The sequence below is a fragment of the Epinephelus lanceolatus genome, chromosome 20 (assembly GCF_041903045.1).
Source record: "Epinephelus lanceolatus isolate andai-2023 chromosome 20, ASM4190304v1, whole genome shotgun sequence".
NCBI classification, from domain to species: Eukaryota; Metazoa; Chordata; class Actinopteri; order Perciformes; family Serranidae; genus Epinephelus; species Epinephelus lanceolatus.
In genome coordinates, this window is record NC_135753.1 from 21,352,237 (window position 1) to 21,379,707 (window position 27,471).

Below are 27,471 nucleotides of genomic sequence, written 5' to 3' on the forward strand. Positions count from 1 at the left end.
CATTTGTTATGTCTTTGTAAACATCCCATGACCTCATATCTCTGCTTTCTTTTCTTTTGTTCCTAAAAACAAAAAAATTATCATAAATAAAAAACATTAAAAAAAATAGACATGCATAATCCACCTCTGAAGTCTAATTATAACGTGACGTATTTTATGTAACCGTATGTCTATAAATAATCTGTCATGAGCTGCAATCAACGTCGTCTTTGTTATCCTTCTCTATTGTTTTTTGTGAATAAGGGGGCAGAAGATATACTATTGGTTCATTATTAAAGGTGACATGTTGATACAATTCTTCAAGTACATCATCATCATGTGTTTTTTTTTAGTGTATTTTATAAAAATAAATCCATATATTAGTCATACATGTGTGTGTGTGTGTGTGTGTGTGTGTGTGAGCTGCCTGTCATGGTTTGTGTGTGGACCACTTGATGTGTGCTGTTTAATCAGTGGAGGCTGAATGGCTGGCTGGTTATGTGACAAATAGGTTATCTCATCACACCTCAGTACTTTACCCAATATTTACACGAGTTAGGACCAGTTTACAGAGATAGGGAGCAGCTTACAGGATGAAGTGTGTGTGTGTGTGTGTGTGTGTGTGTGTGTGTGCGCGTGTGTGTGTGTGTGAGAGAGAGATCAGGATGGAGAAGGCCAGCAGTGCATCAGTCCAAAGATTATATTCCATTTCAGTGGATGCATCGCTTGAATTTTCTTGCAGTAGAAGAGACCTGATGATTCAAAAAGAGGAGAGAATAAAATGAATGCTTTAATCCTCTCCTGGACAATGGTGGAGATAAACCTGCAGAGGTTGTCTTTCTTCGCCCTCCTAACCCTGTAGGCCTGAGGTCAGGGAATTCAGACGTGGCTCTTATCAGGACAGAGTAATAAGTATCCAACAACCTGAGGAGATAGAAGCAGGAACAACAGATGGAAAAATAGAAAGCAATCAGTCAGTGAGCGGGTTGGCAGCCAAAGCCCTCTGTATTGATCTGGATCTTGCCAGTTGTATTTACATAAGGCCAATGGTGCCTCTATATTTTTGTATATTCCCACAGCTTTTAGCAAGACTTGAATACTTATCAACTAAAGCAAACTCTGCATTGAATATCATTATGCATTTCTACGACTTCTTTTAATTTTTCCAGTTTCTATGAATCTCTGCGTGTAGCTTTTCCTCTGTAGCATAGAATGATATCCACCCTGCCTATACATCTACACTACGTCCTTTGTGTGTATGTGTGTGTGTGTGTGTGTGTGTGCGTTCTCACAGATACACCACAGAGTGTCATGTGTGGCACTGACTCATGGAAGTTACTGATTGAAGGAAGAAAAAGTAAACAGAGAAGGGGAGAGAGAAAGCAAGCGAGAGGGAGGAGGGCAGAGAGACGAGGATGGTGGATAAAAGCCGCGGTGCACTATGAACTCCTTAATCACACGTGTTTGACACACACAGATTGAGTCTGTCAGCTCAGCCAGCAGCCGTATCGACCCGGGGTGTTACATATTAACTACACGCACATACACGCACACAAACAGTAGATAATTGGATATGGACAGTGCTGATGAAAGAGGAGTTGTGTGTGGAAATGTTGCATGATATGAAAGTTCACCTGATCGCTCTTTATTTAAAGGGCAGGTTCACCCAGATTACACTCTCAAACTTGACGAGTGTCATCAAGCCACAAAGATATTCTTGTGCCAAATTTTTGAGACAAATTCTCTGAGATTTGTCTGAGGACAGCAGAGATTAATGGGATGTCATAAGTGCAATGCAGCAATGCAACTTTCCCATGAGTGGATGATGAGACAATGGGCCCCTGGGCACAGATATGCAAAAGGCCCCACCGCCTCTCCTACACAAAAGCAAGACACACAGACTCTGTGGAGGTTTTGCATTTCTTTGTAGCTGTTATGCGGCCGTTGTTATGTGTCTCTATGTGGTCATCTCACGCCTGGTCAGTGGCGTACCTTTTAATTTAAGGGACTTTTTACAGGAGGAAGCCAAGGGGCCCCTGACACTTGGGAATCCTGGGTCTGTCCCTGGTAAGCCCGATCAGCAATGCATTCATGGACTCTCCAGAAACAGTGAGAAAAAGGGATGTTACATCAGCAGTCTGAGAGGACTATAACTGATTGAGTTTGACCTGGTCCTTTACTTTCTCTGTCTGTTCATGGCTCTAACAGGTTGCTGGAGCCAGGAAGAGGCAGAGGGAGGAGGAGAGCAGCTTCAGAGGCCCTGAGAAGCCTCCGGTGAGACAATGCCCCAGCCTGGATGGATGGAGGATTTCCAGCTGGAGGTGAGTGCTCCAAATGTATTCACTCAATCAAACCACTCCATCTTAGCTCGCTGATCACCATACACATTTATCCCACGCTACTGCACCAGCCTAGAGAGTGTAGGTGAACCAGTCTGACCCCCGACCCCCTCTCAATGTCTCAATGGTTCAGGAAAGGCAGCAAGAGATCCAGCCAGGACCCTTCCAGCAGCCTGACGTCATGGCCCTGCCCTTCTGGCCCTCCGTCTATGGTCCCCCGTCTGGCATGTACTGTGGATAACTTTTATGTATTTCTTTCATTTTTAGTTTGGAGATAACTTTTCAACTCTTTCTTTTCTTCTTAGCAGGTAGATAAGTTTTTACTCTTGAATTTCATTTTAGTATATTTAAGTTTTTCAAACACACTCACACTGACACACACCCCAAAATTTTCCTTCACACTTTCACTTTTCATTTCCCTCTTCAAAAAATCCTCCTTTGCATGTACTGTAGATACCTTTTACATTTTTCATTCCTTTTAATTTGGAGATAACTTTTTAAACACTTTATTTCCTTCTTTGTAAGTGTATATACATTTTTCTCTATTACTATTTTTTAGTATAAAAAGATTTTTAAAACATAAACACACTGACACACACTCAAACTGTTCCTGCTAATGTTCAACTTTCATTTTGCTTCTTCTTATCAAAAAAGAAAAATCCTCCCTTGCATGTACTGTAGATACATTTTACATCTTTATTTCCTTCTAATTTTTTAAAGTTTTACAAACACAAACACAGATTGCAGGTAACTTTAACGTACTTTTTTCCTTCTAAGCACACTTTCTTTTTAAAAAAAACTTACTTTTCTTGTTTCTTTTAACAATGTCAGTCTAGAATATACAAATATTTAGGTAACAAGAATTGGGTAGTTTGATCTGTAATATTCGTCTTCATATTTTATAAACTCATCACAGGTTTGGACACAAATCCTTAATTTGAAAAGTAACTTGTAATTATATTGTCCATATTTTTTTTTTATAGGGACTATTTAATTTCAAAGATAAGTGTACTGGGGTAAAAAGTACAATATTTCCCTCTGATATAAAGTGGAATATAAATATAATGTAAAATGAAATGCTGCCAAGGAAACAAGGAACAAGAACAATTCCACCATACATGAAATACTGTTAATTTCTTCGGTGTTGGGGTGTTTTTCAAAATGCCTACAGGTGGTAAATGATGAAATATGTGTTTTTCGTGTTTTGGTCGAACCAACCCTTTAAACTCTGCTCTTCTTCCTCCTCCTCACCAGCACACATACTCTCTTACTCTTAGAAGAAAACAGGCCCTCAGTGGTGTTGAAAGTAATATTTGTGACTGCGATGAAAGTGTGGGTGTGACATCGTATGTCCACATGATCTGTGTGTGTTTGGGAAAGGCCTGGAGCTTTGACAAAGGCACAGGGAAATCCCACTGCAGGCCAAACAGAGTACATGCTGTATCTCTGTGTGCGATAGGTGGGGTGATAGAGTCTGTGTGGTTATCAGAGCCCGTGGGGGGAGGCATGGTCATGTATGTGGATATTGGGCCAGCTGTATTGATCCTGGCCCTGACAGCACAGGTGGAGGCGGTGAGGGTGGGGGGACCGGATGAGAGGAGCAGGAGGCTGATAAAGGTGTCAACTGACCCAGGCATGCTTACCTGAAGCGTGGGAGGGCAGCGAGGTAACGCCCAACAGGCTCTCAATAGGCTGTATTCACAAAAGTCAGTCAAAGGTTTCACATGAGAGCATGGCATGGGCTCAGAGGTTGAGCGCTAATGTTTGGACAAGAAGATAGCCTTATTAGATTGACAGTGTCTCTGTGTTTTTTACAGAGCCTTTAAAATCTGTCTTTTTTAAATCTACAGCGAGTCTGTGTAAGCTTTGGAAGAGAATAAAGCTCTTACAAATGAAAAGTTAAATTCATAAACAAACAAATGCACCTTTTCTCAGTTCAATACACTCAGGGGTTTTGCTGCTACATGCTAACTTATTCTGGTGTGACCATTAGCTTCTGCTGACTTATCTTAGCTAATGTTAGCAAACTTTAAATAAATATTACTGTATAGCAGACATTACTAACTACTTGTTTTGTCGACTCTTCTCTAGTTGTGTTACTGTTACACAATGTTAAACCAGTAAAATGTTACAAAGTCTTACATTACGCAGTCTGATATTATCTTGAATATCTGAATTTCTGCTTTAATCAAAGGACAGTTTCTTAAAGCAAGACTTTAACTTTTAAAAGAGGAAATAAATTGCATTTCTGACAATTAAAAAGTTAAATTCATAAATAATAAATGCACCCTTCCTCAGTTTAATACACTCAGGAGTTCTGCTACAGCCTCAGCCCACTTGGTCTGGTATGACCAATAGCTTATAGTGGCTAATGTTAGTTAAAGCTTTATGAAAACTTTTATGAAAATATTTTTTTTTTATATTTGCTGAAACTGTCACTATATCTTGACAAAACAACCTCATCTCTCATCTCAACTCAAATACTGCCACTTTGTCAGTAAATAAACAGACAGTAGGGCCTATGAAACCACTGTTCATACAAGTTCAAGTTTTACATACATCAGTAAACTATAACTATAAAATAAAGGATATTTTACTGCCTCTAGAATCAGCTATAGACTGAGACAAAGTAACTTAATTCACTGGGCCGACTGCCGGCAACTTTTAAGGTGGAACGTTAACTTGTAATGTTACTCACTGCATGAGCTGACAACGTGAATCCATCAACACACCTTAAATTTCAGTGTGACAACTTTGACCATTCAATTTGTTTTTATTGTCTCTCTGGCGATCTTTGCTGCACTTTAAATGCTTTTATATTTACTGCATTTTTATTGCCACTGAATGTTCTGTGTTTTACATTTTTATGATCTTTGTTGAAATGCGTCACTTGAGTGTCACAACTTATTTCCTTGTATTCCCATGCAATGACAATAAAGGCTTTCTAGTTCTAGTTCTTGAATGACATACACTTTTAATAATGAGTGGACCACATTTAAGTGTACTGTTAGCAGTGGAAATGCTAAATGGACCTAGAGTCTAGGTACCATGTCTGAAGGGTTATTTTTGATCCTAAAGATACTATACCGAAAGTGTCTGGTGGAAACCTGGTGTAACCTTTGCTAAACAGCGACCACTGTACCTGCAGGTGACAATGCTAAATTACTGGTTAGTATTTAGCTAAAATAGCACAAGTAGAGAGAGTCGTAAAATCAGCAAAGTGACATTGTTATGTGTTATACAACAAAAGTAGTTAACAGCTACTGGTAAAACCACAGTACCAGTAAAACCCCTCAGTGTATTGAACTGATCAGTGGTGGCTCTCATTGCTTATTAAAGTGAAAAAATATCCCATTTCTTCTTCTGCTTTAGCTTCGCAGGTTGAGAAAGGTTGATTTAGTTTCACGTTTGTGGGTCACAAAGGATCTCACTTAAGACTACTCTCTGACAACAGTGAATCACATCTATCAGAAAACAATATTGGAGTGTTGATAAGATAAAGATTAGGGCTTTAAATTCGGTGTGTGTGTGTGTGTGATTAATGGAGACAGACAGTCGCCTCTCTCCCTGCTTGCGCGCCACACACACAGATCAGCAGATATGGACGCATACTGCAAGGAGCCTGGGTGACACTTTTAGAGCCTGAATCAATCAATGAAGGAAAGAGTCATGGACGTTTATAATGTTTGAGTATCAATGGGATCACTATTAAAGTCAGAGACCTAAATCATTTTCTAGAGTCTTAAAGGTTGCATCAGTCGTGCTACAATCCTGTACAGCTGAACTGCTGAGTATGAGGTTTTATAAGGTGTTAAAAATGATTATATCCATTTGTTGTGGTAAAGATATTGAGTTTAGTTTCAGTGAGGTAGGACACCCCCCTTTCTTGCTCTAGTTGGTACATTCCATTGAGATAAATTAAGCACAGGTGAGCTGCTGGTTGTAGGTCAATAGGTGTCCTGCCCCTTTGCTACTAGTTTTGTCTGTGACCACAACACCACATCTGACATCTCTTATTAAAGATGGGAGAGAGGTTGCAAAGTCAAAAAAACTATGTTTGCTCATATTTCGATTGTAAATTAACATTCAGTAAGTTATGGAAGCTTGAGGCTCATCTTTGCAAACATACAGGATTGGTAAGTGGCTCCAAACTGCTAGAAGCCAAAGGAACAAATGACATGAGAAAGACCACGCAGACACATGACAGTTGATATTGTGTTTGATTGTCCACTTCTCCTCAGAAACCGTTCTCCTGCGAGAACTGTGACAAGAGCTTTTGCACTCGTTACCAGCTCACCAGACATGAGCTCACTCACAGTGGGGAAAAACCACACAAGTAAGCCGCTATATTCCTAATTTGAAATGACTTTGGATACTAAAACTGGTGTTTGCTTTGACCTGTTAGACACTCTGGTCTCCAGGTGTCTGGCTGACGGATGCTCCAAGGCCTTTGTGACAAACTCCAGCATGAAGAACCACATGGCTCGAGTTCACCAGCACCAGGAGAAGCGATATAAAGTACGGTGATCCTTAAGTCTGCCTTTTCACTTTGTCACTTTGTCACAGGTAGATTAACCAAGATGTACTGGCTTGCTTTTGCTCTTGTCTTTCAGTGCGACCATCAGGGCTGCACAAATGATTTCAACAAGAGGAACCAACTCAAAGCCCATAAGTGTGAGCACCAACAGCTTCTGCTATTTCAGTGAGTGGCTAACACGTCTGATGCAAGAATAACTGACATTTGTATCTATCTTAAATCATCTTAAATCTGACCTTTTCCATTTATGTTGTGATGTAGTTGTACTTTCAGTGGCTGCACAAGAGAATTTCCCTCTCATGGAAAACTGAAGCATCACGAGAAAGTGCATGAAGGTTGGTGGATAACCAGAAGGCTTTTATTTCTTTAAGTGGTGTGTGTAGAGCTGCACCTTTTTCACCGTCAATGTGTTGACTATTTTGTTTAATTTCTTATATCAGTGTTTTCTAAAGCCCAAGATGATGTCCTTTTTAAATGTCTTGTTTTATCCACAACCCAAAGATATCAGTTAACTGTCAGGAGTAAAAAAAAAAAAAAAAAAAAAAAAAAAAAATATGCAAATTGTGTTTTTGTCTCTGCTGCAGGTTACCCCTGTGAGATCGAAGCGTGTCCCTTTCAGGGGAAGACCTGGACAGAATATCAGAAGCACAGAAGAGAACATAAAGGTATGAATCTAATGCTGTGCAAGTGTTAAATACTGTTTTGTTGCTTTGCATACGCTGTCAAATGGCATCTGTATTTAACACCTTCTCTGTTCTCAGTCAAGGTGCCGTGTGGGGAGTGCAAAAAGCTGTTTAACAACACCTGGTTCTTGCATCAGCACAAGCTTCGTGTCCACACTGGGGAGAAGAAGAAGCTGTCGTGCCCCAGGAAAGGGTGCGATAAGAAGTTCACCCGTCGCTTCAACTTGGAGAGTCATGTACTGGGAGACCATGAGGGCAAGAAGCCCTTTAGCTGTGCGTACGCCGGCTGTGGGAAGAGCTTTGCCATGAAGGTAAACCTGCACTTCGAATCACAAACTAGTGGGATCCAGTCATGCTGATGGGTTGGCTTTGATATATGCACACTGACACTTTGCTGCAACCACAATACAACAAGAGGCAAATGGGATTTAGTTTGTGGTGCTCAGGGCGATGACAAGCATTTCTTTGCAGCAATGGATAATCTAAACCTTGCTCTCTGGATTAAAGATTATCTAGAGCTATTTTCTATAGACTCAAAGGTAACCAGTGTGACAGTTTTGGAAAGATGCTCACTGAAAACTTAAATGTATTTCAGTGTATTAGCAGCATAAACTCGAGTTCAAGTGTCAGTGGCAGATATTTAAAAAACCAGAGCACATTTGGAAACAAACTATAAACATGGCCAGACACCCAAAGAGTCATGTTTTGGGGATTTTGGGTGACCTCATCCTTTAAATTGCTGCTACAGCACACTTGGTAATTGGTGTCATTGTTAATCAGGAGAGCCTGTGGCGACATGGAGTGGTGCATGACCCAGCAAAGAAAAAGCTGAAGGTACTGTGTCCTTGTCAGCTTTTTAAAAAATGGTTAAATGTGACTTTTCTCCTCCATCTTGTCCTCCTGTTTATATTTTTGTTCCTCTTTCAGAATCTACACCCTAAAAAGAATCAGCCGTGGCGTATGGCGGAGCAGGCCAGACTGGCAGCTGCAGCCAATCAAGCGGAGACCAACAAGCTCGCTGCGAAGCTGCGCAATACAACATTAAAGGATAACAAATCTTGAGGCTGCGTTATATAAATATCTGCTTGTATGTGTTCATTAATAGTGAAGCAAGTCAATTTTTCTGTTGATATACTTTGTTTATGTTAAGGTGGAAATAAAGCCTTGTTAATACAGCACTACACTGAGATCTTTCAAGTTCCTAATAAACTGCTTCATTAAAACATGTCAGACTGCCTTCAGACAGACGACAGACAACCTCCACCTGCAAAGTGGAAAAGCAACGCTGTAGAGCCATTGATCCTTTGAAGGAAATGTTTATTAAACAAACAGAACACACATTCACACACATGTATAAAACTCCAGCTGATGGGACAGCTGGTTGTCATGGTGATGAGGCCTAAGGGCAGTTGAGCCCCCAGGGTGCGGCAGGTTTCTAATAAGGCCTGAGGCTTATTCAGCTGGATACAGCGCTGGTGTTGCAGAAAATCTTTATTAGAGTGATTACAGGTCATTATCCTAGATGACAAGAGGATCACAGGCTACTTTTTATTTTTTTTTAATTTAATATTCTATCTCTACCTGCAACGATGCATCCACCTGAATATAGCCCTGGATTCTACAACTGCCTGGTGAGGTGAACACAGCACAGATCGCCTGTTAACAGTTGCAGTACCATTTCTCCCTGCGGGAGCGATGACAACATGACCATATGAACACAGCAGTGTGTTTGTGAGTGCAGTCTGTCGAGTGACGTGGCACGATCTGGATCAGTTCCCACCTGGTCAGGACAGGCTTGGTCCTGCTGGGTCTACTACAGTTCTGAATGCTTTTGGTCCTGGATTAAGCCCGGTATGGAGCGATGTACAGTAGCGTGTACCAGTTCACTTTGGCCAAGGTCGTTCCCGATATAGAACATTCAGGGTGGACTCGGTGTGGTGCTCATGGATCTGGCCTAGCTATACCAGGCTGCCGGGCCAGGAGACTACAGTCAGCGCCACCCGGCTGCGCTGCTCCTTTAGCATGGGCACCAGCGCCGAGTGGCTCATTCCTGCTGTCGACAGGCCATTGACCGCAACGATCATGTCACCACACCTGGAGTGACAAAGAGAGACAAGTCAGTAAGGACTTTACATTATGAACATCATGTGAAGACATTTAAATAAGAAGACAAGACGACTGAAACATTTGGTGTGGCTGTGACTCACACAGGAAACTTTAAAGTACAATAAAACTTTGAGACCGCCAAAAAACGAATTCATTCATTATCAAAAATTCCCATGACTTAGACCTACATGTGATCTATCTATCTATCTATCTATCTATCTATCTATCTATCTATCTGTCAACCAGTCATGTTACAGTTTACATCTATATCTGTCTGGACTCATTTCATATATGTAGTCAAGACTTTGAAGGAAATTATTCAAAGGTATTAAATGTATTTTTTTGGTGAGACGTGAATATTTCACACACATATTCAACCCAGTTTCAGAGCGGGCACCAAAGATTAGTGTCACCGATTCAGAATCCGACCAAATGTCGCCCCTTCTGTTCCTGAATTATGGCGCTGAATAACTGCCAGAAAACATTAGGATGTCACAGTGAAGCTGACCTCTGACCTTTTGGACATAAAATGCTATCACTTTATTATCTTATTACTGTCATAATTAGTGTATGAATTCTTAAATTATGGCTAAAAATATGTTTTGAGAGGTCACAGTGAGCTTTGACCACCAAATTATAATCGACATAATGCCTTCAGCCACGGCTGTCTTCGGCAACGAGGCATACTCAAACAAACTATTTGTATTTTCTGACACTTAATAGACCAAACAATAATTTGCTTTATCGAGAAAATAATTAGAACATTAATCAATATCTTTAATAATTGTTAATTGTAGTTGGTTAGTTAAACCACAAATGCATTAGTGCATCTGTTAATACTTTTAAGTCCTTTTTCTGGTTCAGCCATGAGTCCATTCATTCCTACTACATGTAATGAAATGAAACAAAACAAAACAAAATAAATTAAAATGAAATGAAATGAAATGAAATAAAATAAAATAAAAATCATTTTGAAAAGGTTAGGTATGTTTCCAAAAAGGCTGTGGACTGTACATTTTTAGCAAACAACAAAGAGTATTTGTTGGGGACTATTTTCAGATGCAGAGTAATACACATTTAGAATTCTAATAAGTATTTGCAGCAGCCGGATGGTGTACGAAGAATTGACTCAAAACAAACTACAGTGGTCATGTTCATTGTAATGAAAAATAAAACATGGCACTTAGTGCAAAGTTGTGGCTTATTAGTGTATTTAACTCAAAATCTTTTTATTAAATGATTTTAGTAAATATAAAAACATGGACTAAATACACATAAATCAGAATTGCAAAAAAAGGAAAGAACAGACATGTACAAAATGATCCCTCCTTGGTCACTGCCAGTGTACTAGATATGATATGAGCTCACTATCACACCCAGAGTCCGTGCTCAGTGATTGCTAGTGTATTTTTAATAGTTTTTGGAGCTCAGTGACACAGAGGATTACGAAGCTTTGGCTACTCAGACAATACTTATTAACAGGATCAATTATTGTTGGCTTTGGTAGGATGTTTTGGTAACAGGAAAAATGTATAATATCAAAAGACAAATCTTATTTTTTAGGCAAGAAAAGCAATATTGGGCTACTACTGGCCGACCTCTGCACCCTTCTGTGTGTCAGCTCTGCTAGTTACCAGCTATGCTCCTCCAGGTGGTTGCTTTTCAGTGTACCCCAGATTTTAACAGACTCTCCAAAAAGATTTAAAATCAGAAACACTTATATCCATTGATGAATTTAAGGCCATCATAAAGAATGTGGTGACAGAGTCATGTGCTTGTTTTCTTGAGAGTGTTTGAATAGTTGTTGTTTTATTGTGGATTTTTGTATTATATGTTGTGTTTGTTGCATTTTAAAATGTGTTTTGATTGGCTGCTAACTTGGCCAGGTCTCTCTTGTAAAAGAGATTTTCAGTCTCAGTGGGTCCTCCTGGTTAAATAAAGGTTAAATAAAAAAATATATACAATATATATGTACATTTTTGCTGGTACAGACATGATACAGAGAAATAAAGACCCTGAGGTGAAATTTAACCCCAGTCTTAGTTGTGGGACTTTAACAGAAATTTTAACTGTGGTTCTGAAACTTTCAGATTAATCAGTGACTCCCTCAGAGGGCAGAGGTGCCCATTTACTAAATGCAGACCAGGGTTTACCTAGCTTTTTTTCAACCTACAATAGATAGCATATTTATATAATTTATATTATATTCACGTCAAACTGTATGTGAACAACGATGAGGTAAAACAGAATCAGTTTGTTTGTTGGTAGCTGTTTGCATTGTGACAACAGATAAGAGACTGACGACAGAGCAAAGGCCGTACTTATGAAGCTCCGTATTAAAAATTAAACCTTATGTCCTACGAGAGAAAAATAAGGGTAGAATAAATACTTGAACTTATGACTTACACACAAATGTCAGACCTTCAATTATTTTTCCTCAAAATGCACAAAGAGAAAGGTCCTCTATTTTGAATTTTAATGTTCATCATGCAGTTGTTTCTTATCAGAAGTATACTACTAAAATAAATAGTTAACACAGAAAATGTTTTGCTTTATTGTTGTAATGCCCTCTGTGGGCGCGGCCTATCATCACGCCACTCTTATCAGTCACCAACTGGAGGTCACAGTCACAATTCACCACCACCGCTAACAGAAGCCACAGCACTACAACCGATCACTTACTTGAGGCGTCCATCGTAGTACGCAGGCGTGCCGAGGACGATGGTCTTGATGAAGAACGCCTGGTTGCCGTGACTTTCCTCGTATCCACCGACGATGCTGAAGCCCCAGCTGCCTGGGTGGCTCCTCCGCAGGACAATCTCATGACTGCTGTGCAGGTAGCTGCAAGAAGAGGACAGAGAGCAGAGTGAAGGAGGGCTGGACAGACAAAAGAGACAGGCTTTATCCTTCATGGAGCAAAGACGCTGCTTTATCTTTTCACACTTGTCTTTTGTGACTTAAAATCTTTAAAGGGAGACTCTACAGGCGAAAACATTTTGCTATGCACTGGTATAAGATTTTGGGATATTTTGCTTCCATCCTTCAGTGAAAAATATCTGCAACTAGGGTGATTTCACGTGTTTCTAAAATCTTTTTCCAAAATTTTAGCCAGTTGAATAACGGAAAATACTTTTTCTAAAAAATAATTTTTGAAGTTCCCTAATTAAACTTTCCTCTAGCAATTTGCAAAGAATCATAAAATGACATCTATCCAGACATTCAAACATCCAATCAGCCTAATTTCCAGTCCAGTGCCTTAAATTCTGACCTGGTCAGAAAGTAATTAACATGGACAAACAATATTATGCACTGATCATGGGCAGGGTGATATAGCCTAGAAAAAATATTGCAACATTTTTAGGACATATCGCGATACACAATATTTATCTTGATATTTTGAAATCTCCTCTTAACTACTGTAAACCACTAAAATACTAAACTACTAAAAACTGCAGCTTTGATAAAGTGAAAGTACTGTGACAATAAAGTTAAATAAAGTACTTTTATAATAAACTTGAATAAAATACTGTGACAAATTTGTGCTCACCTTGGTAAGCCCAGCCACATGACCCACGATGGGGACCAGTTGGCATCAAAGTCACTGTCATGTGTGTGAGGCAGCAGCTCGTCGTGGTCATGCTCTTCCACCATGCTGACCTCCAGCACCCGCAGCTGGACCGAGGGCGAGGCAGCGCTGGCCTTCAGGGTGCCCACGGCCTCACTGTGGCTCAGATATGTTAAGTCCTGCCCGTTGATACTCAGCAGGACATCACCTGAAAGACAGAGGAAAAAGAAGCTGTAGTTTCTGGTGTTGTTGAGCTGAGTTTTTTTTATTGTAATTTCTGAGGCAACTCTCACCTCGTTTGATTCGCCCATCCCTCGACAAGCAGCCGTGTGGTTGGACGCTGGTCACAAAGATTGGCAGCTCCCCGCTCTTGCTGCCCCGCCCTCCTGCGACGGTCATGCCAAGAGACTCGTGGGGCTCCTTCTTCACAGTGATGTGTTTCTCCTTACAGGTCACACACTGGGAAAGGTCCTGGGTATAATCACAACACAAACACATGTTCAGTCAGTACACCAGAAAACCACATGAAGATGAAGAATCTGGGTGTCATACTTGATGGCGATCTAGGTTTTAACGGGTAGTCCAATCCAGCTTCTTCCAAATCAGAACCAACCCCAGTTTTAGATATTTCCTATCACCCTCTGATAGAAAGAGTCATTCAGCACTATTATCACCCAGGCTGGACTACTCTGACTCTCTCTACCTACGCTTTTCCCAGGCTACCATTTCCTGTTTACAATTATTCAAAATGCTGCTGCCTGGTTAAAAACAACAGCCAAGAAACGAGATCGCATCACTTCTATCTTTACACTGGCTCTCTGTTCATGTCAGGATATACTTCTAAATCCTTCTAGTCTTCTCCTACTTATATCTCAGACCTTCTCACCCCCACTGCACCACTGCACCACCAGACCCCTCAGGTCAGCCCACCCTGGCAATGTTGGCTGTGCCCTATTCGTGGAAGAAAAACAAAGGCCGGGGCAGATCTTTTTCTGTAGCTGCTCCTCAGCCTGCTGGAGGCCATTAGACAGGCCAAGTCTGCTGATGCTTTTAAGATGCAACTTAAGACCTTATTTTATTCTCTGGCTTTTAATTGTGTTTAATCGGTTTTTCTATGATTTATCTGATTTCCTGGGTTTAAATTGTGTTTGATTTTGTTTCTGTTTTAATCTTGTTTATGTCATCTATGCACTCACTTGTCTCTCTGCTTGGATGTGTAAACATGTATGTCTGTTTTTGCTTTTTAAAGTGCTTTATAAATTAAATAAACTTGAAACTTGAGAAATGCAGTTCCTATAAGTAATAAAAACAATGGTATTTTAATACAAATTTAACGTTTAAAGGTCCAGTGTGTAGGATATAGCGGGATATATTGGCAGAAATGGAATATAATATAATAAGTATGCTTCTTTTAGTGTATAATCACTTAAAAATTGTGTTTTCTTTACTTTAAAATGAGCCGTTTATAACTGCATAGGTAGTGGGTCTTCATCCATGGAGATCGGCATGTTATGCCGCCATGTTTCTACAGTAGCCCAGAAAGAATTCACCAAAAAGTGGCCTACAGCAGCCCCTCCGCATCGAGCAGCGTCAGAAAAAATGCTAATCTCTTAACGCAAAACTGCATCACTCAGTGTTTTTTACCGGTTTAACTCACTGGATCCGTTTGTTTTGGACAGGAGGAGACTTCTGTGGGTAATTTGGCTCACAGCAAAAGCCTCCTTACAATGAATGCTGACAGAATTCTAACCGGGAGAAGTTTCAGCTGCTTGCAATCTGCAATCCTCATCACTAGATGTCAATAAATCCCCTAAATCGTGCACACTGTACAGTAAAGTACTTTGTCACTGATATTAATGTTCTGAAATCCATCTTTATTATTTCTATTATTCCATGTTCCACATAAATAGCAATGAATTATTTGACCTGCATGATAGTGATGCAAAATAATATTTAAAAAAGGTCAAAATACCTCCGAACACACAATCTGAACCCCCACCCCCCTCTCACAAACACACATACACACATATGACACGTGCTCACTCTGTGAGTGCTGGTGCGGGAGAGGTGTATGGGCACAGGGCTCGGGGTTGAGCTGTGGTTAGGCAGGAAGTGATCAAGGCAGTAGAGGTCTCTGGTGGAGCTTGATTTTGGCGGCGGAGGAGGAGGAGTTGGTTTGGTGGGTCGGCCAATCAGCAGGTGGACTCGCTCTCCGCTGGCCTGGGAAGACAGTGTCGAAGTTTTAGGGACTTTATCTCTCACTCACATTTCCTACTTTGTGTTTTTATTTCTAAATAAAACTAAACACATTCTCACCTGTATGATCTGTGCAGCCTGCTCCGGGGTGCCGTGGCGTAGGTCCTGCTCGTTAACTGCCAACACGCGGTCGTTACTCCGCAGTCTGCCATCCTTCGCTGCCAGGCCTCCCTCCAACAGATCCAACACAAACACTCCTGACTCATCCGTTCGCCGTACCAGCTTGATGCCGAGCTGCTCTGTGGAGTCCCTCTTGTGTAGGGTGATTCTCAGGGTGGCGGGGCTAGATGGGGCGCCCTCAGGGGTGGAGCAGGGGGCGTGGGGCACAGCCGGGGTGGAGGAGGAAGAGGAGGGAGGCGCCCGGGAGGCACAACGACGCTCCCTTAGCACAGTCAGCTGCAGGGTGGTGCAGGGGCGTGCCAGTGTGGAGCGGGCAAAACTGTGGGGGACGTTGCTGATGTCCACATTGTTCACCTTGTGAGAGAAATAAGTCAGAGGAAGTTACGGTCAATTAATCCATGACATTCATTTGTAGGCTATCTGACAAATGTAAATCCAATATTAATCTCAGACTAGCTCTGTTTTGGTCTTCACCAGCTACTAAGAAAATATTTGGCTCTTTAGTTGCTTAATGCTCCACTATCTTGACCAGGCAGTCGCTCACTTTGTCCATGTTCCTTGCTGAAAATGGCTTCCTGCTGCGGCTGGAAATTAGGCTGATGAAAGCGGTGAGAGTGAACAAAACATTGAGGTTGTGGGCTTTGAAGGGATAGTTTTGATCTTTTTAAGTGGGGGTGTATAAGGTACTTATTCATAGTCAGTGTATTACATAATGTAGATGTTAGTCGACGCACCCTCAGTTTGGAGAAGCAGACAGGAGGACTGACTCAGAAGCTAAGCAATGTACTGCTGTGGACGGGGGAAGCAGCAAAATGTATTTTAGCCACTTAAATAAGGTTAACCTAAAAAAAATCAGTATAGGTTTAAGTGCACACTATGTTTAGAATATAAGGGTTTGGTTCCCCATCTATGTTCTTGTCAAAGCAGCCAGACTCCATTGACAAAAACAGTCATTTTAGCTCGCTGAACATGGGAGCTTCTAGTCTACCGCTGCCTTGAATGTTTAGTTTGTTTGTGTTATTGTGCGTTTTTGGTGAATCTGAACCAATCCTTTAAAATGCCAAAGTCACACAACAACAAAAAATAAACTAACCAATCGAGGCAGCAGTAGATCAGGAGCTCCTGCGTTGAGTGATGTTAAATTACTATTTTTCTTAATGGTGTCAGGCCTTACAGAGAGCAATATAACATCTTCAGAACCCTGTCGGAAATTGCTGTCCAACAACCAGGTAAAATTTAAACTGACAATATTTTGCTGCTGCCCGCATCCACAGCAGTGCATTGCTTAGCAAGGGTGGTACCCCTGTCTGCTTCTCTAAACTGGGGGTGTGCCGACCAGCCTCTACTGTATCTAATACACACACTATGGATAAGTATCTCAGTATCTCATGCAACCCCACTTCAAAAGATCCAAACTGTCCCTTTAAAGCCAAAGCAAAGAGCTAAAAACATGAAATAGAGTTTGAGGGGAACTGCAGAGCTGGGCGACAATTTTCTGTATATTTGTCACTATGAGCGACCCGTTCATGTACAAGTAGTCGTTTGAGCCATTACTGATATAAAAATATTGATTTATATTTAAAAATAATTATAGAAAGTTGAATTAGGGGAAAGTGAACAAGATATTGTGTGGGGTAAAGGAACCACTAATAGTTACAGTGAGGTCTAAATTGGCCAGAAGTATGTTTAGAAAACTGTATAAAAATGGTGTGTCTGTTAAAATCACATCAGGCTCTTACCTGCAGTATCTGATCGCCGGCCAGCAGCCTCCCGTCTCGTGCAATGACACCGTCTCTGTACACTTCCTGAATCACAATGTTGATGAGAGGCGTCTCATTTCCCCCCACGACGCTGATGCCCAGCTCAACATACGGGTTCGCTCGGTGCACCTCTATGGCAGTTATCTCTCCTTCAGGAAGCGAGGGTAACTTCACACAGCCTTTATGGACACACAAATCACATTACACAGCTGCATTTCACAATCTAATTTCCACATCTTCCTAATGTTGCCTGAATGTGATTATCCAGCCGTCTCAGATTACAGCTCTTACAATTGCAAGAAGCTGCAATATCTCAGATGTCTGGTGTTCAGCCCTTTACGAAGATGCTCAGTCAAATGGAGGAAGTGATGTCATACCTTCTTCAGCAGAGAGAGGCGGTGACTCAGGGCAGTCCCAGCCAGAGGAGGTGGAGCTGACAGAGCGGAGGAGATGGATGCAAGGATTACTGAGGGGCCGCTTCACCCTGGGGACAACACACTCCAACCCCACCACACCTGCAGACAGAGGGACATGAAGCGACGCCATTTCTACTGCGTCTAATCTATAGATTCTTTATCATCTTAACTGGACTGACTTCATTGATAATCTATATCTCTTCACTTTGTACACGGCTATGAAGAAACATGGCAGACAAAAGTGAATGTTTGCTTTGTGTTAAGAAATTTTTTGTATGTCATATATCATATCTGTAATATATTAGGTTGTAACCGTTAGTTCTTGTCCACGTAGAGTGACCTAGGTTCATTAGAAAAGTTATCTTCCCTGTTATCTACCCTGATAACAAGTCAGGTAAAGCAATACTTTCGTAGTTTTAGAGAATGTACTGGTGCAACAACAAGTCTGGGACAAAATTCCTTTGTAATATAAAGCTTCTAACTGTTTCACCATATTTGGATAGCATCAAGAATCTCCACTGGAACATTTAATGCCCTGAGCAATAATGTACAACATATCTTCTTTGTAGCTTCCACATTGTTTCCAAATTACGACTTACAGTTCATGAATGCACCAAAGTCTGATGAACGACTTCCTAACTCGGGGAATGGGACCATCTGAGGAACATGGGAATGTAGTTAAAGTGCCGATTTGCTGGGAACGAAACATGTTAATGTTTCTTGATTCAGGAAATTTAGTGATTCATGGGACATTTTTTAAATGACATACTTGTTAATTTTTGGTCCTGGAGGAAAGGTATCAAGTCCAAGTTCAGTTGCGAGTCTTTTCTGATTTTGCTGAGTCTAAAGAAAACAAATTGATGACTTGAATCTGACTCAAGTCCAAGTCAGTGTCTCGAGGCCACGCCTCTGCCATGGGATCCACTCACTTTCTTCCTCCGTGCTCTCCTCAAAGGCAGGGTTGTCGAGGCCGGCATCGTCCGTCCACACGGGCCCGTTGCCGCTGGTGTTATTAGGTCCGGAGGGTGGAGAGGGTGTGCGGTCCCTCAGGTCTGTCTGTGGGGAGCGGGGCGACCTGGGAGGGCTGGTCACCATCGCTCGCTCATCCCCGCTCTCACACCGCGGGCCGTCCATGCTCGTCTGCTGACACCTCGTCCCGGGACACCTTTCACCAAGCAACAGGCGTCAGTTTGTTAGTCCATCTGACGTGTAAAGAAAATCAGGTTCGGCATCAGTTAATTTAATGTGCTGCAATTGATCCCATCAGGGAGAGTCTCTGTCCTCCTTAGAGGAGGTCAGAGTGCAGGGTCATGTGTGGCTGGGAGGGAATCAGGGGGCAAAGTGAAGATGTGCGTGTTGTGTGAATTGCGTTTATCTGTATGCGTTCCATGTCAGACATGTTTGTACATGTGCAGGCTGTGAAAACACACTTTATATAAAATACTAACCACAAAAAACAAATTAATTGAAACAAGAAAATAGTAAAAAAATGTCCATCACGATTTCCCAAACCTCTCAATGACTCTTGAGTTTGCTTGTTTTAATTACCCAACAGTCTACAAACTAAGGATATTCAATTTACTGTGATATAAAACAGACAAACCAACAAGTACTCACATTTGAGAAGCTGAAAGCAGTATAAGTTTGGCATTTTTGCTTTATAAATAACTGAAATGATTAGATGATTATGTATACATCAGTCGCAAAATGTCTAGCCACTCTGAGATGTTCTTTCCAAAAAGACAAAGATAACTCTGGGGGAGACAGACGCATCAGTCTTATCCCACAAATAGAAACCCTTCAGTGAAAGACAATTAAAAATAAACACAGTCTCAAGGGATCAATGTGGTCTCACCATTAACTGACTGAAGCATTAACTGTAAGTGGCAGCTATGAGCTGGTTGAATTATTTAAATGCTTCTATCCTTCATTTACCTTCCTCCTTCAGAAGAACAGGGCCATAGAAAACAGATGTTGCCGTCCCACGATACTTTGCTCTTGCAATATTTAAAGTAGAAAACAACCAGTGTGATGCTATGTGGCGTAACGTAATTTTACTCTCACCATTTCTAATTCTCCTTTGCATCATTTTTCACCATTTCTATCAGGACTAAGTGATAGTTTGAGAGGTAAAAGGGTAAAACTTGAACAGGTTGCGCTCATATGGAGGCTTTAATTCAAGGACTTTGGCTCAGGAACAGCGACAGTCCCTCAGTTCTCATACAAACACACCACCAGTAATAAGATCAACCAGCCCACCTTGACCACCACAGAACACTGCGGCCTGGCACTCTCCTCTTTTAATCTAATGTTCAGTGACCGATCCCTCTCTTGGCTCCTGTTACTATCTTAGACCTAAGTCTGCAGGGTAGGGGAGAACCCACGTGGGCACGAGGTTTAATCTTTACTGAAGAATGTCACGTCAGTCCTCACAGTGACCTCGTATGATCTCTGCTAAACCATCCTCCCTTGTCTTCTCCACACACCAACATAATGTGTGCAACCTTCACTGAGATGTATCCTTCTGCTGATGTGATTGATCAAAAGGCCAAGACAAGAAGACTGTTGATAGGAAAGTTTAAATGAGCTGCAGCGATGAAATGAAATCCTGAAGCTTCGTTCTGAACCTTAGTTTGCTGCTGATTCCCCTTATAGGTGCTAGTGCTTTTTCTATTGCTCTTGTATGTGTTGGATCTTATTTTATTCATTTGTTTTCTGCTTTTATCATTGTACAAGGATTGGTAAAATTATTAAATGGAGCTATATTCTTTTTAAAATCATAATTCATTCTTACTTACACAACTCTTGCAAGTATATTTAACATTTGATGCACATACTGTATATATTTCTTATTCTTATTTGTCTACTTATGTACAAGGGCCAATTAATGAACAAAAATCATTAATATTTATCAGTATATATGATAACTGATTTGCCTCTCTTCAGCCTTTCAACATTTGCTGTATGCAGGTGTGTCTCTAGTTTTGGAGGACATTCAGGGCTCAGCACGGACCTCTGTCAGGGGTCCTACCCTGGCACTTCTGTTTTAAATAATCAAGCTTTATTTGGATGCTTTTGTATGCACTCTAACGCCTTGTTTTACATTTAAAGTGCAAAAAATATCCCAGTGTGAATACATTTATTTTCATCGTGATTTTTAAAATGGTCAGCTGGTCTGCTCTATGCTATATATAATATATATAGCAACAGTAACCTCTCACAGTTTCACCCCTGGCGATTAATGAAGTATTTCTGATTTCTGGTTTTGTATTGTGTAGTTAAGGATAGTATCTATGTTTAATGTATCATGTGCTTTAAGAGTGAGTGGTTTTACTATTTTTGTCGTTTAAGTGAGCTCACTAAGACAAATCCCAATCAAACATGCTGATATGGTAATAAAGTATTTAGTTTTGAATCTTCTGGATGAGAGAAACTCTACTATCTTTTCTTAAAGTGCAACTGTGTGACTTTTGAAAGATGAAATAAAACGCTTTTTCTCTAAAAATGAAAAGTTAAATTTCTAAGCATGAAATTAAATCTGTACTCACTTTAACAGAATCAGGGATTTTGATTCTAGAGCCTTTCATGGTCCAGTGTGACCAGTAGATTAGGGTAGCTATGCTAGCTGACGTTAGCTAAATTTAGATACATCACCGTGTAACCGATGCTATTAACCAAGTCAGTTTGCTAACTTTAAATGTCTCTTCTCTATTCATGCTACTGTTATACCCTTGTTCCATAATTAGCGTGTATAGGTATTTTAAACAAGGTAAAACCTACTAAAAATAGGCAGTAGACACCTTTCTCATTGCTAGCAGACCAGAGCCGCCTCTCTGTGTATTTTTTTATTTTATTAGTGCTTAATGTTCGATGTCACGGACAGGCTGGAAAACAGGTCAATAAATAGTAGAAAGCAGCATGGAGGAGAGTGAAAACTGTTACCGTGGTTACTTTTTTTTATACTTTTTTATATCTATAACTTATTCAGTCTCTTTCAAACTTGGTACATATTCATTTGGACCAATGTTCAAGCACAGCTTGGGCGTAGACGGATGGTGGTTTGTCATTGCATCTTGTGGGTAAAGGGGCTAAAAGTAGCTATTGCGCACTCAAGTGTGAGTGCCGACTGTAACCTTTCCCATTGCACACAAAAGCTGGATGTTAGCATGTGTTAGCATGTCTTTTGTGCAGTGGAAAAGGGGCTTTACACTGTGTTTTACCATAACTTCCCATTATCCCTGTGGCCGTTATATGGCCTTATGGCCGTCATTCAGTAAAAGTAAGTCTTGCTTTAAAGACATAAAGTATGTGGCGGGGGTGTCCAGTAAAAACAGCTGACTCAGAAAAGCTTTTAACACCCTGTTAGCAATAGCTTGTTAGTGTGAGCTTGTTAAGGAAAATCTCCTCGACTTAACTGAGGTGTTAGCCGAACACTGGATAGTCAGTCAATAATCAAGCGCCAAAACACCAATGGATCGCTTCAACACAACATCTTAAAGGTATACATTGCATGACTTTCCTGTAAAACAATGTATGGACTCACACAAAAGTAATCCTACTCAGTCATCACTTATGACTGAGACCCTGCCTTCAGCCAGTGATGTGTTCGGGATGTTCTGCACAGAGAGGTCGAGACTTTATAAAACATGGCAACCTGATGTCAGACAGGAAGCATCACATATCCAAGAGGAAGCTACAAAATCACAGACATGGTGCCAAAACCGCACAAATTTAGAGAACAAGCCTGAACCTGGTGTTGGATTTCACTTTCACTTTTGCTGGTGATATGGTTCACAAACAGCAGCCACCAATTCCTGCATAGTATACCTTTAAAAAATGGAATGTTAGAGACGTTTGCTCCAATTTAATAGCACTATAGCTATAGTTTTCTCACAGTGACAGCATGTTCTGACCAAACGATTTGTACCAAGCAAAGTAAAATCACTCTCCAGGCACTGCTACATTTATTGTGATATCATCTCATATACAAAATTTAGATTACTTCCATCCATATGACAGCAACAACAGCCAAACCTATGGGAACCCTGATGCATTAACAAATACATACAGTATACAGACAGACAACCGAGAAGAGAGCAAGAAAGAGGTTGAACTGACAGACATAGAGAAAGACATGTAGAGGAAACCAGTGAAAGGCGCCATTGTGCCATCCCAAGTCACACTAAACCACATCCCGCCGTGTTCGACTCACCACAGGCCAGGGTTGCCCTTGGCTGTCTCGCAGAAGAAATGGTTGAAAAGGTCTCTGGTGTTGAAGTTGCTCAGCATGATTGCAGAATGAGAACATGGAGCTCCTGGTCAGCCAACCCATGACTGCGGTAGGGAACCACTAATCCCCCGTCACATGACCTACAGCCCAATAATCCCCTCAGGGTCTCACAGCACCTGGTCCAAATGGGCCAAAAGCCAAAGCGTGAAACCCATGAGGTTAACGATGGCTGGAAGGTCCGACTCCTCTGAGCGATAAGTTCCCACCAGAAACAAGCCAATTGTGAGGATGGAGTGGTTTCAAATGCAACTTTTTAAAGTCATACAGAGGTGAGTTGTTTTTATCTCCATTAATAGACGAATGGTTCAGTTTGGAAAATGCCAGAAAATGGAGACAAAAAAGCCTGTTAGAGTTTCCCAGATCCCAAAATGATGTCTTCAAATTGCTTGTTTCATCTCATCAACCATTAGAAACCCAAAAGTATTAAGTTTGGTTTCATAAGACTCAGTGAATCAGCAAACTCACTCCTGAGAAGCTAACACCAGTGAATTGCTGGTATTTTTGCCAGTAAACTTAAAATAGTGATCATTATCTACATTGTTGCTGATTCATTGTCTGTCAATCGACTAATCAATTAATCGACTAATCCTTTCAGCTGTAAAAGTAACTCTAGCAACCAGTGTCTTCGTTAATTGTCTAACTGATTCCAATACACTACAACAAAGCTACAAAGCTTGTGACATCCTGAACAGTGTTTGATCTGTGTGTGTTTGCACACAGCTCTCATGAGAGCATTCATCTATTATGTGCGTATGTAAGCTTTATTACCTGTGTTTGAGGTGTGCCTCCAGGTCACATCGTGGCATGCTGAGGGAGCAGACTGGGGTCAGAGGGCAGGACACGGACAACTTGTCCAGCAGCTTGTGCACCAGTATGCTGGATCTGCGGCACGCCTGCAGCTGCAGCCGTGTCCTGTCCAGCGGGCAGAAGTCCCTCTCCTGGAGAAAGCTACGCAGGCAGCGGGCGCAGAAGGTGTGTCCGCACGGCGTGTCCAGCGGCTGCACCAGCGGCTGCAGGCAGATGTGGCACACCAGGTCGTCGTCCACTTCCAGACGGTAGTTGTAAAGGTGGTTCTCCCAGCAGCGGTGGATCTGGCCACACTCAGGGCACAGAGCCTCCAGGGCTGGCTCCACCGGCCCGGCCAGACCCACCTCACAGCCCGGGCTGCCCATCTCTGCTCCTTCGACGCAACTCAGCTTTGGCACAAATGACTCCAGTGGGGCTGCAGTGTTGGGAAGGGGCACACGCACTCCTATCCCATAAGCTTCACAGGATGAAGAAGTTGTAAAGAGGACAGATGCCCCCCAGTGGCTGATGGCACATCACCCTGCAGGTCAGAGGGCACAGAAAGAGGGTTAAACAGCTGTTTCAGAAAAACAACAAGTGTCTGATTATGTGCCTGTGCATTTATTCATGTGGCAAATGCTTTGTGCACGTGGGCACGTGTCTGCATGAGATCGAGAGTGGCACTGTGTGTGTGTGTGTGTGTGTGTGTGTCAGTGAGTGCGCTGAGATTATGTATTGCTGCTCCTGTCCACTAATCTGGCAGTATAATCTCTCTTTTGCTCTCGCCTGCTGCAATCTTCCAATTCCACAGAGAGGGAATTATCTGGGATTGAGGCAGAGAGAGGACACAGATCAGAGGAAGTGGGATTGGGAAAGCAACAGTGAGGGAGAATAGTGCCAGCCAGGGGTAGAAAGGAGCAGAGGCAGAGTGAGGAGGAAGAAAAGGAGATAAGAAGAGGGGCGAAAGAGGTTATGTAAACATCTGAGAGAGGCACAAAACAAGAACAGGAAAAACGAGACAGAGGAGAGGATGTGTGAGGCTCTGACAGGAAGTCAAGTCCATGAAAGAGATGAAAACTAAACAGACAAGACAGTAGTAGGAGTTCTTCACACATTCCCCACAGCAAGCTTGATATTTTTGGTTCGGGCCGTGTACAGTAGATGCATTCAGTCTCCTCTGCAACAGGAAGAGAACATGCCTAAAGCAAAGTCTTGAAATATAGCACTCCACGAGGAGAGTGCGTCCCCAGAGCTAATGCACTGTGCACACTGATCATTTCCACAATGCTTCACATCCAAAGCCATTCAGACCTTCAGACGCTCTATTAGCCTGAGCCCCTGTGGGCCTGATGCAATCGGCAGACGACAGAGGGCGTGCCTCAGCTCACAGCAGGCCAGCCAAGCCACAGTGACTACCTGCCTCTGTTCCAGCGGGGGTCTGCTCTTGTCTCCATGACGACCTGGAGCCTGTTCTGTTCAGTGGGGCTTGACATTCAGAGTGTAGCCGGAGAAGGATGCAGAGGAGCCACACAACAGATGCATTTCTCTCAGCAGGATGCTCTGCTCCTCCCTGGTACAGCTTGAAAGCTTGTCAGACGGCGCAGACGATGATGAGAGACCCCTTGGTTCCTTTTTTCAGCTGCTTTTTCGTTTTGTCTCGTCTCCGCGGCTACCCATCTCTGTGACAACCTGTCTCTCCTGTCTCCTTGGCTACCGGACCGGTAGTTACTTATTTCAGCCTCCTTTAAGTACGTGCTCCTGTCTGTGTGTGACTGGCTGCTTCTGTCTCTATCCCGCAGCTGGACATGAATTAATCATGAGGACACAAGGCTTCTCTGTTCCTATAACAAAGCTGTGACATCACCACATCACACACACATTCACACACAGACTTGTAGACATGCTAAGTCTACACAAGCAAAAACACATCATGCACAAGAGCTTTTGAGGCACCACAGCCTGCAAATAGTCTTTATCAATAAGTAAAGTCTTCAGGTTTTCACTGTGGCAGCAGTTTCGTGCCCGGGCCATGAAAAGCACTTAAATCTATTTTAAAACATAGCTGGACTCTGTAGCAACAGATTCTTTTACACAAGTCATATGAAGACTGGCAAATGCTCGTGAAATATCTCTCTTTTAATCCCACTGTGCGTGTCTGTGTGAGAGTCCAAGGCCATGCTGTTATTGTCATTGCACTGCTTTCTATATTAATAAATAACAGTCTTGGCCCTGCACCTGTCTCTGCTCATTTTTCATTTTTCAGAGATGACAATCTAATCTTCCAGCACAGGACAAGCCATGAGCAACCCTCGCCTGCAGAAATGACATTTACAAAGAAGATGAGATGATGTTTTAGGCCACAGATTTTAAATCTCAGGTCCTGTCGGCTTAGCCTACATTTTCATAAAGCCCCATCTCGTCGTCTCTTATCTTAAAACAAAATCTAGAGAGGCTGATGGCCACTTGCAAGAACAGGCCTGCAGCTGCTGCTCTGCATGCTCTGTAGCAAAAGGCTGCTTTTCCACAACAGTCAGACATGCAATGATAACAACAAAAACTGACACTGATGTAATTGATAGTTCCCATCATTTTTTTCACTGTCACAGCCCGACTACACCTCAGCAACGCACCAAATGAAGTGTCATGATCTACACACCACCCGCAGGCGTTGAACACATTTGATTAGACATGAGCATTTTTTTGTAATCATTGCCCCCATCTGTCTGACTCCATCCCACCCTCCACCAGCGGAGAGGCTAGGACAGATGAAGCGACAATGGCAATATGAAAGCAAAGCCAACCACACACTGACACCGCTCCTGCAGACACTGGATACAAGGAGATGTAATGTTACCTTGTCCGGCTGCTCCTCCGCGCCGTGCACTCCGGCCCCAAAAAGGGGGACGATTATTAGCTGCGGGACCTCAATCACGCATTCACCGCAACGGCCCGTTCCGCAAACCCGCACGAAAACGCCCCCGTGCCTTTGGCGGCGCTGGCCCCGCCCACTGCTGTCTGTCAAGGCGACTGGGCGGGGCCTGCGGCTGTCAATTCAGAGCAGAGTCAGAGGTGGTTTCCAAACGGCCTGCTTAGAAATAACCTCAAAAATTACTCACTTCTTCAAAATCACAATGATATGAAACTAGGAGTTTTTTTAAGGACGCAAACAGTTGTAATGTTTTCGATTTTTTATTTTTATTTTGGTTGAACAATACAGTCACAGATGATGTCTTGGATTTTTTGGGATAAATCCAGTATTGTAGATCAGGGATTTTTTTGTTTGTAATGGTGATGCTGTTTCAAGATGGATGGTTATATTGTAAAAGCCACTCATTTCATGTCATTGTAATTCTGAGGTTTATGTCAGTAAAACACATTTTCTTATTGAGACAGGTTATCAGGGTTTGATTACCAAGGGCCCCAATTGAATGGGGGCCCTTTGAAAGGAAAAAGTTTGGGTTTCGTTTTAGTAAGTAATTAGTGCCAAAATTAAATTAGTACTGGCTATGAATTATTTGAAAGACTAAACTTTGTATTAAAAAAAATAGCAAAAGTTTTCTGGGGCCCCTCTCACCCCATAAAGGCACAAAATGGTTTATAATGCCCCTGCATGAGGATTTGTCTCTAAACACAA

General features: G+C 41.9%; 2 protein-coding genes and 1 long non-coding RNA gene across 4 annotated transcripts; 1 reads left to right on the forward strand and 2 right to left on the reverse strand.

Annotated features, from left to right (window-relative positions):
* The first annotated feature begins 6,248 nt into the window (after nt 1–6,248).
* On the forward strand, nt 6,249–8,716 carry gtf3ab (general transcription factor IIIA, b). The gene is made up of 9 exons (XM_033639206.2): nt 6,249–6,454; nt 6,560–6,654; nt 6,740–6,836; nt 6,932–7,020; nt 7,117–7,190; nt 7,440–7,520; nt 7,617–7,849; nt 8,319–8,372; nt 8,466–8,716. Exons 1-9 carry the CDS (start codon nt 6,341–6,343, stop codon nt 8,598–8,600), a joined length of 972 nt encoding a protein of 323 aa, XP_033495097.1. The 5' UTR covers nt 6,249–6,340; the 3' UTR covers nt 8,601–8,716.
* A 122-nt stretch (nt 8,717–8,838) lies between these two features.
* On the reverse strand, nt 8,839–26,842 carry lnx2a (ligand of numb-protein X 2a). 2 transcript variants are annotated; one of them, XM_033639202.2, is made up of 11 exons: nt 26,692–26,842; nt 23,820–24,378; nt 18,691–18,926; nt 17,723–17,860; nt 17,325–17,524; nt 15,526–15,939; nt 15,253–15,429; nt 13,503–13,680; nt 13,192–13,417; nt 12,327–12,485; nt 8,839–9,632 (listed from the first exon to the last, which is right to left on the reverse strand). In XM_033639202.2, the coding sequence occupies exons 2-11, from the start codon at nt 24,221–24,223 to the stop codon at nt 9,497–9,499; spliced, it is 2,268 nt and encodes a 755-aa protein (XP_033495093.2). In that variant the 5' UTR covers nt 24,224–24,378; nt 26,692–26,842; the 3' UTR covers nt 8,839–9,496. The 2 variants fall into 2 exon arrangements, with proteins under 2 accessions (XP_033495093.2, XP_033495095.1); XM_033639204.2 differs by lacking the exon at nt 26,692–26,842 and having other exon boundaries at nt 18,691–18,963; nt 23,820–23,960.
* On the reverse strand, nt 18,206–18,672 carry LOC144458945 (uncharacterized). Its single transcript, XR_013488278.1, has 2 exons — nt 18,531–18,672; nt 18,206–18,418 (listed from the first exon to the last, which is right to left on the reverse strand). It is a non-coding gene; the product is annotated as an uncharacterized LOC144458945 (long non-coding RNA).
* Nucleotides 26,843–27,471: the final 629 nt, after the last annotated feature.

Excerpts from the sequence above, each read along its gene's own strand:
- lnx2a (XM_033639202.2), bottom strand. The coding sequence starts at position 24,223 with ATGGGCAGCCCGGGCTGTGAGGTGGGTCTGGCCGGGCCGGTGGAGCCA. Across the intron at positions 17,525-17,722 it reads GCCTCTCTCTGCTGAAGAAG|GCTGTGTGAAGTTACCCTCG; the intron begins GTATGACATCAC and ends GTGTCCATAAAG. Across the intron at positions 9,633-12,326 it reads TACTACGATGGACGCCTCAA|GTGTGGTGACATGATCGTTG; the intron begins GTAAGTGATCGG and ends TTGTCACTCCAG.
- gtf3ab (XM_033639206.2), top strand. The coding sequence starts at position 6,341 with ATGGGAGAGAGGTTGCAAAGTCAAAAAAACTATGTTTGCTCATATTTC. Across the intron at positions 6,655-6,739 it reads AGTGGGGAAAAACCACACAA|GTGTCTGGCTGACGGATGCT; the intron begins GTAAGCCGCTAT and ends TCTGGTCTCCAG. Across the intron at positions 7,850-8,318 it reads GGAAGAGCTTTGCCATGAAG|GAGAGCCTGTGGCGACATGG; the intron begins GTAAACCTGCAC and ends ATTGTTAATCAG.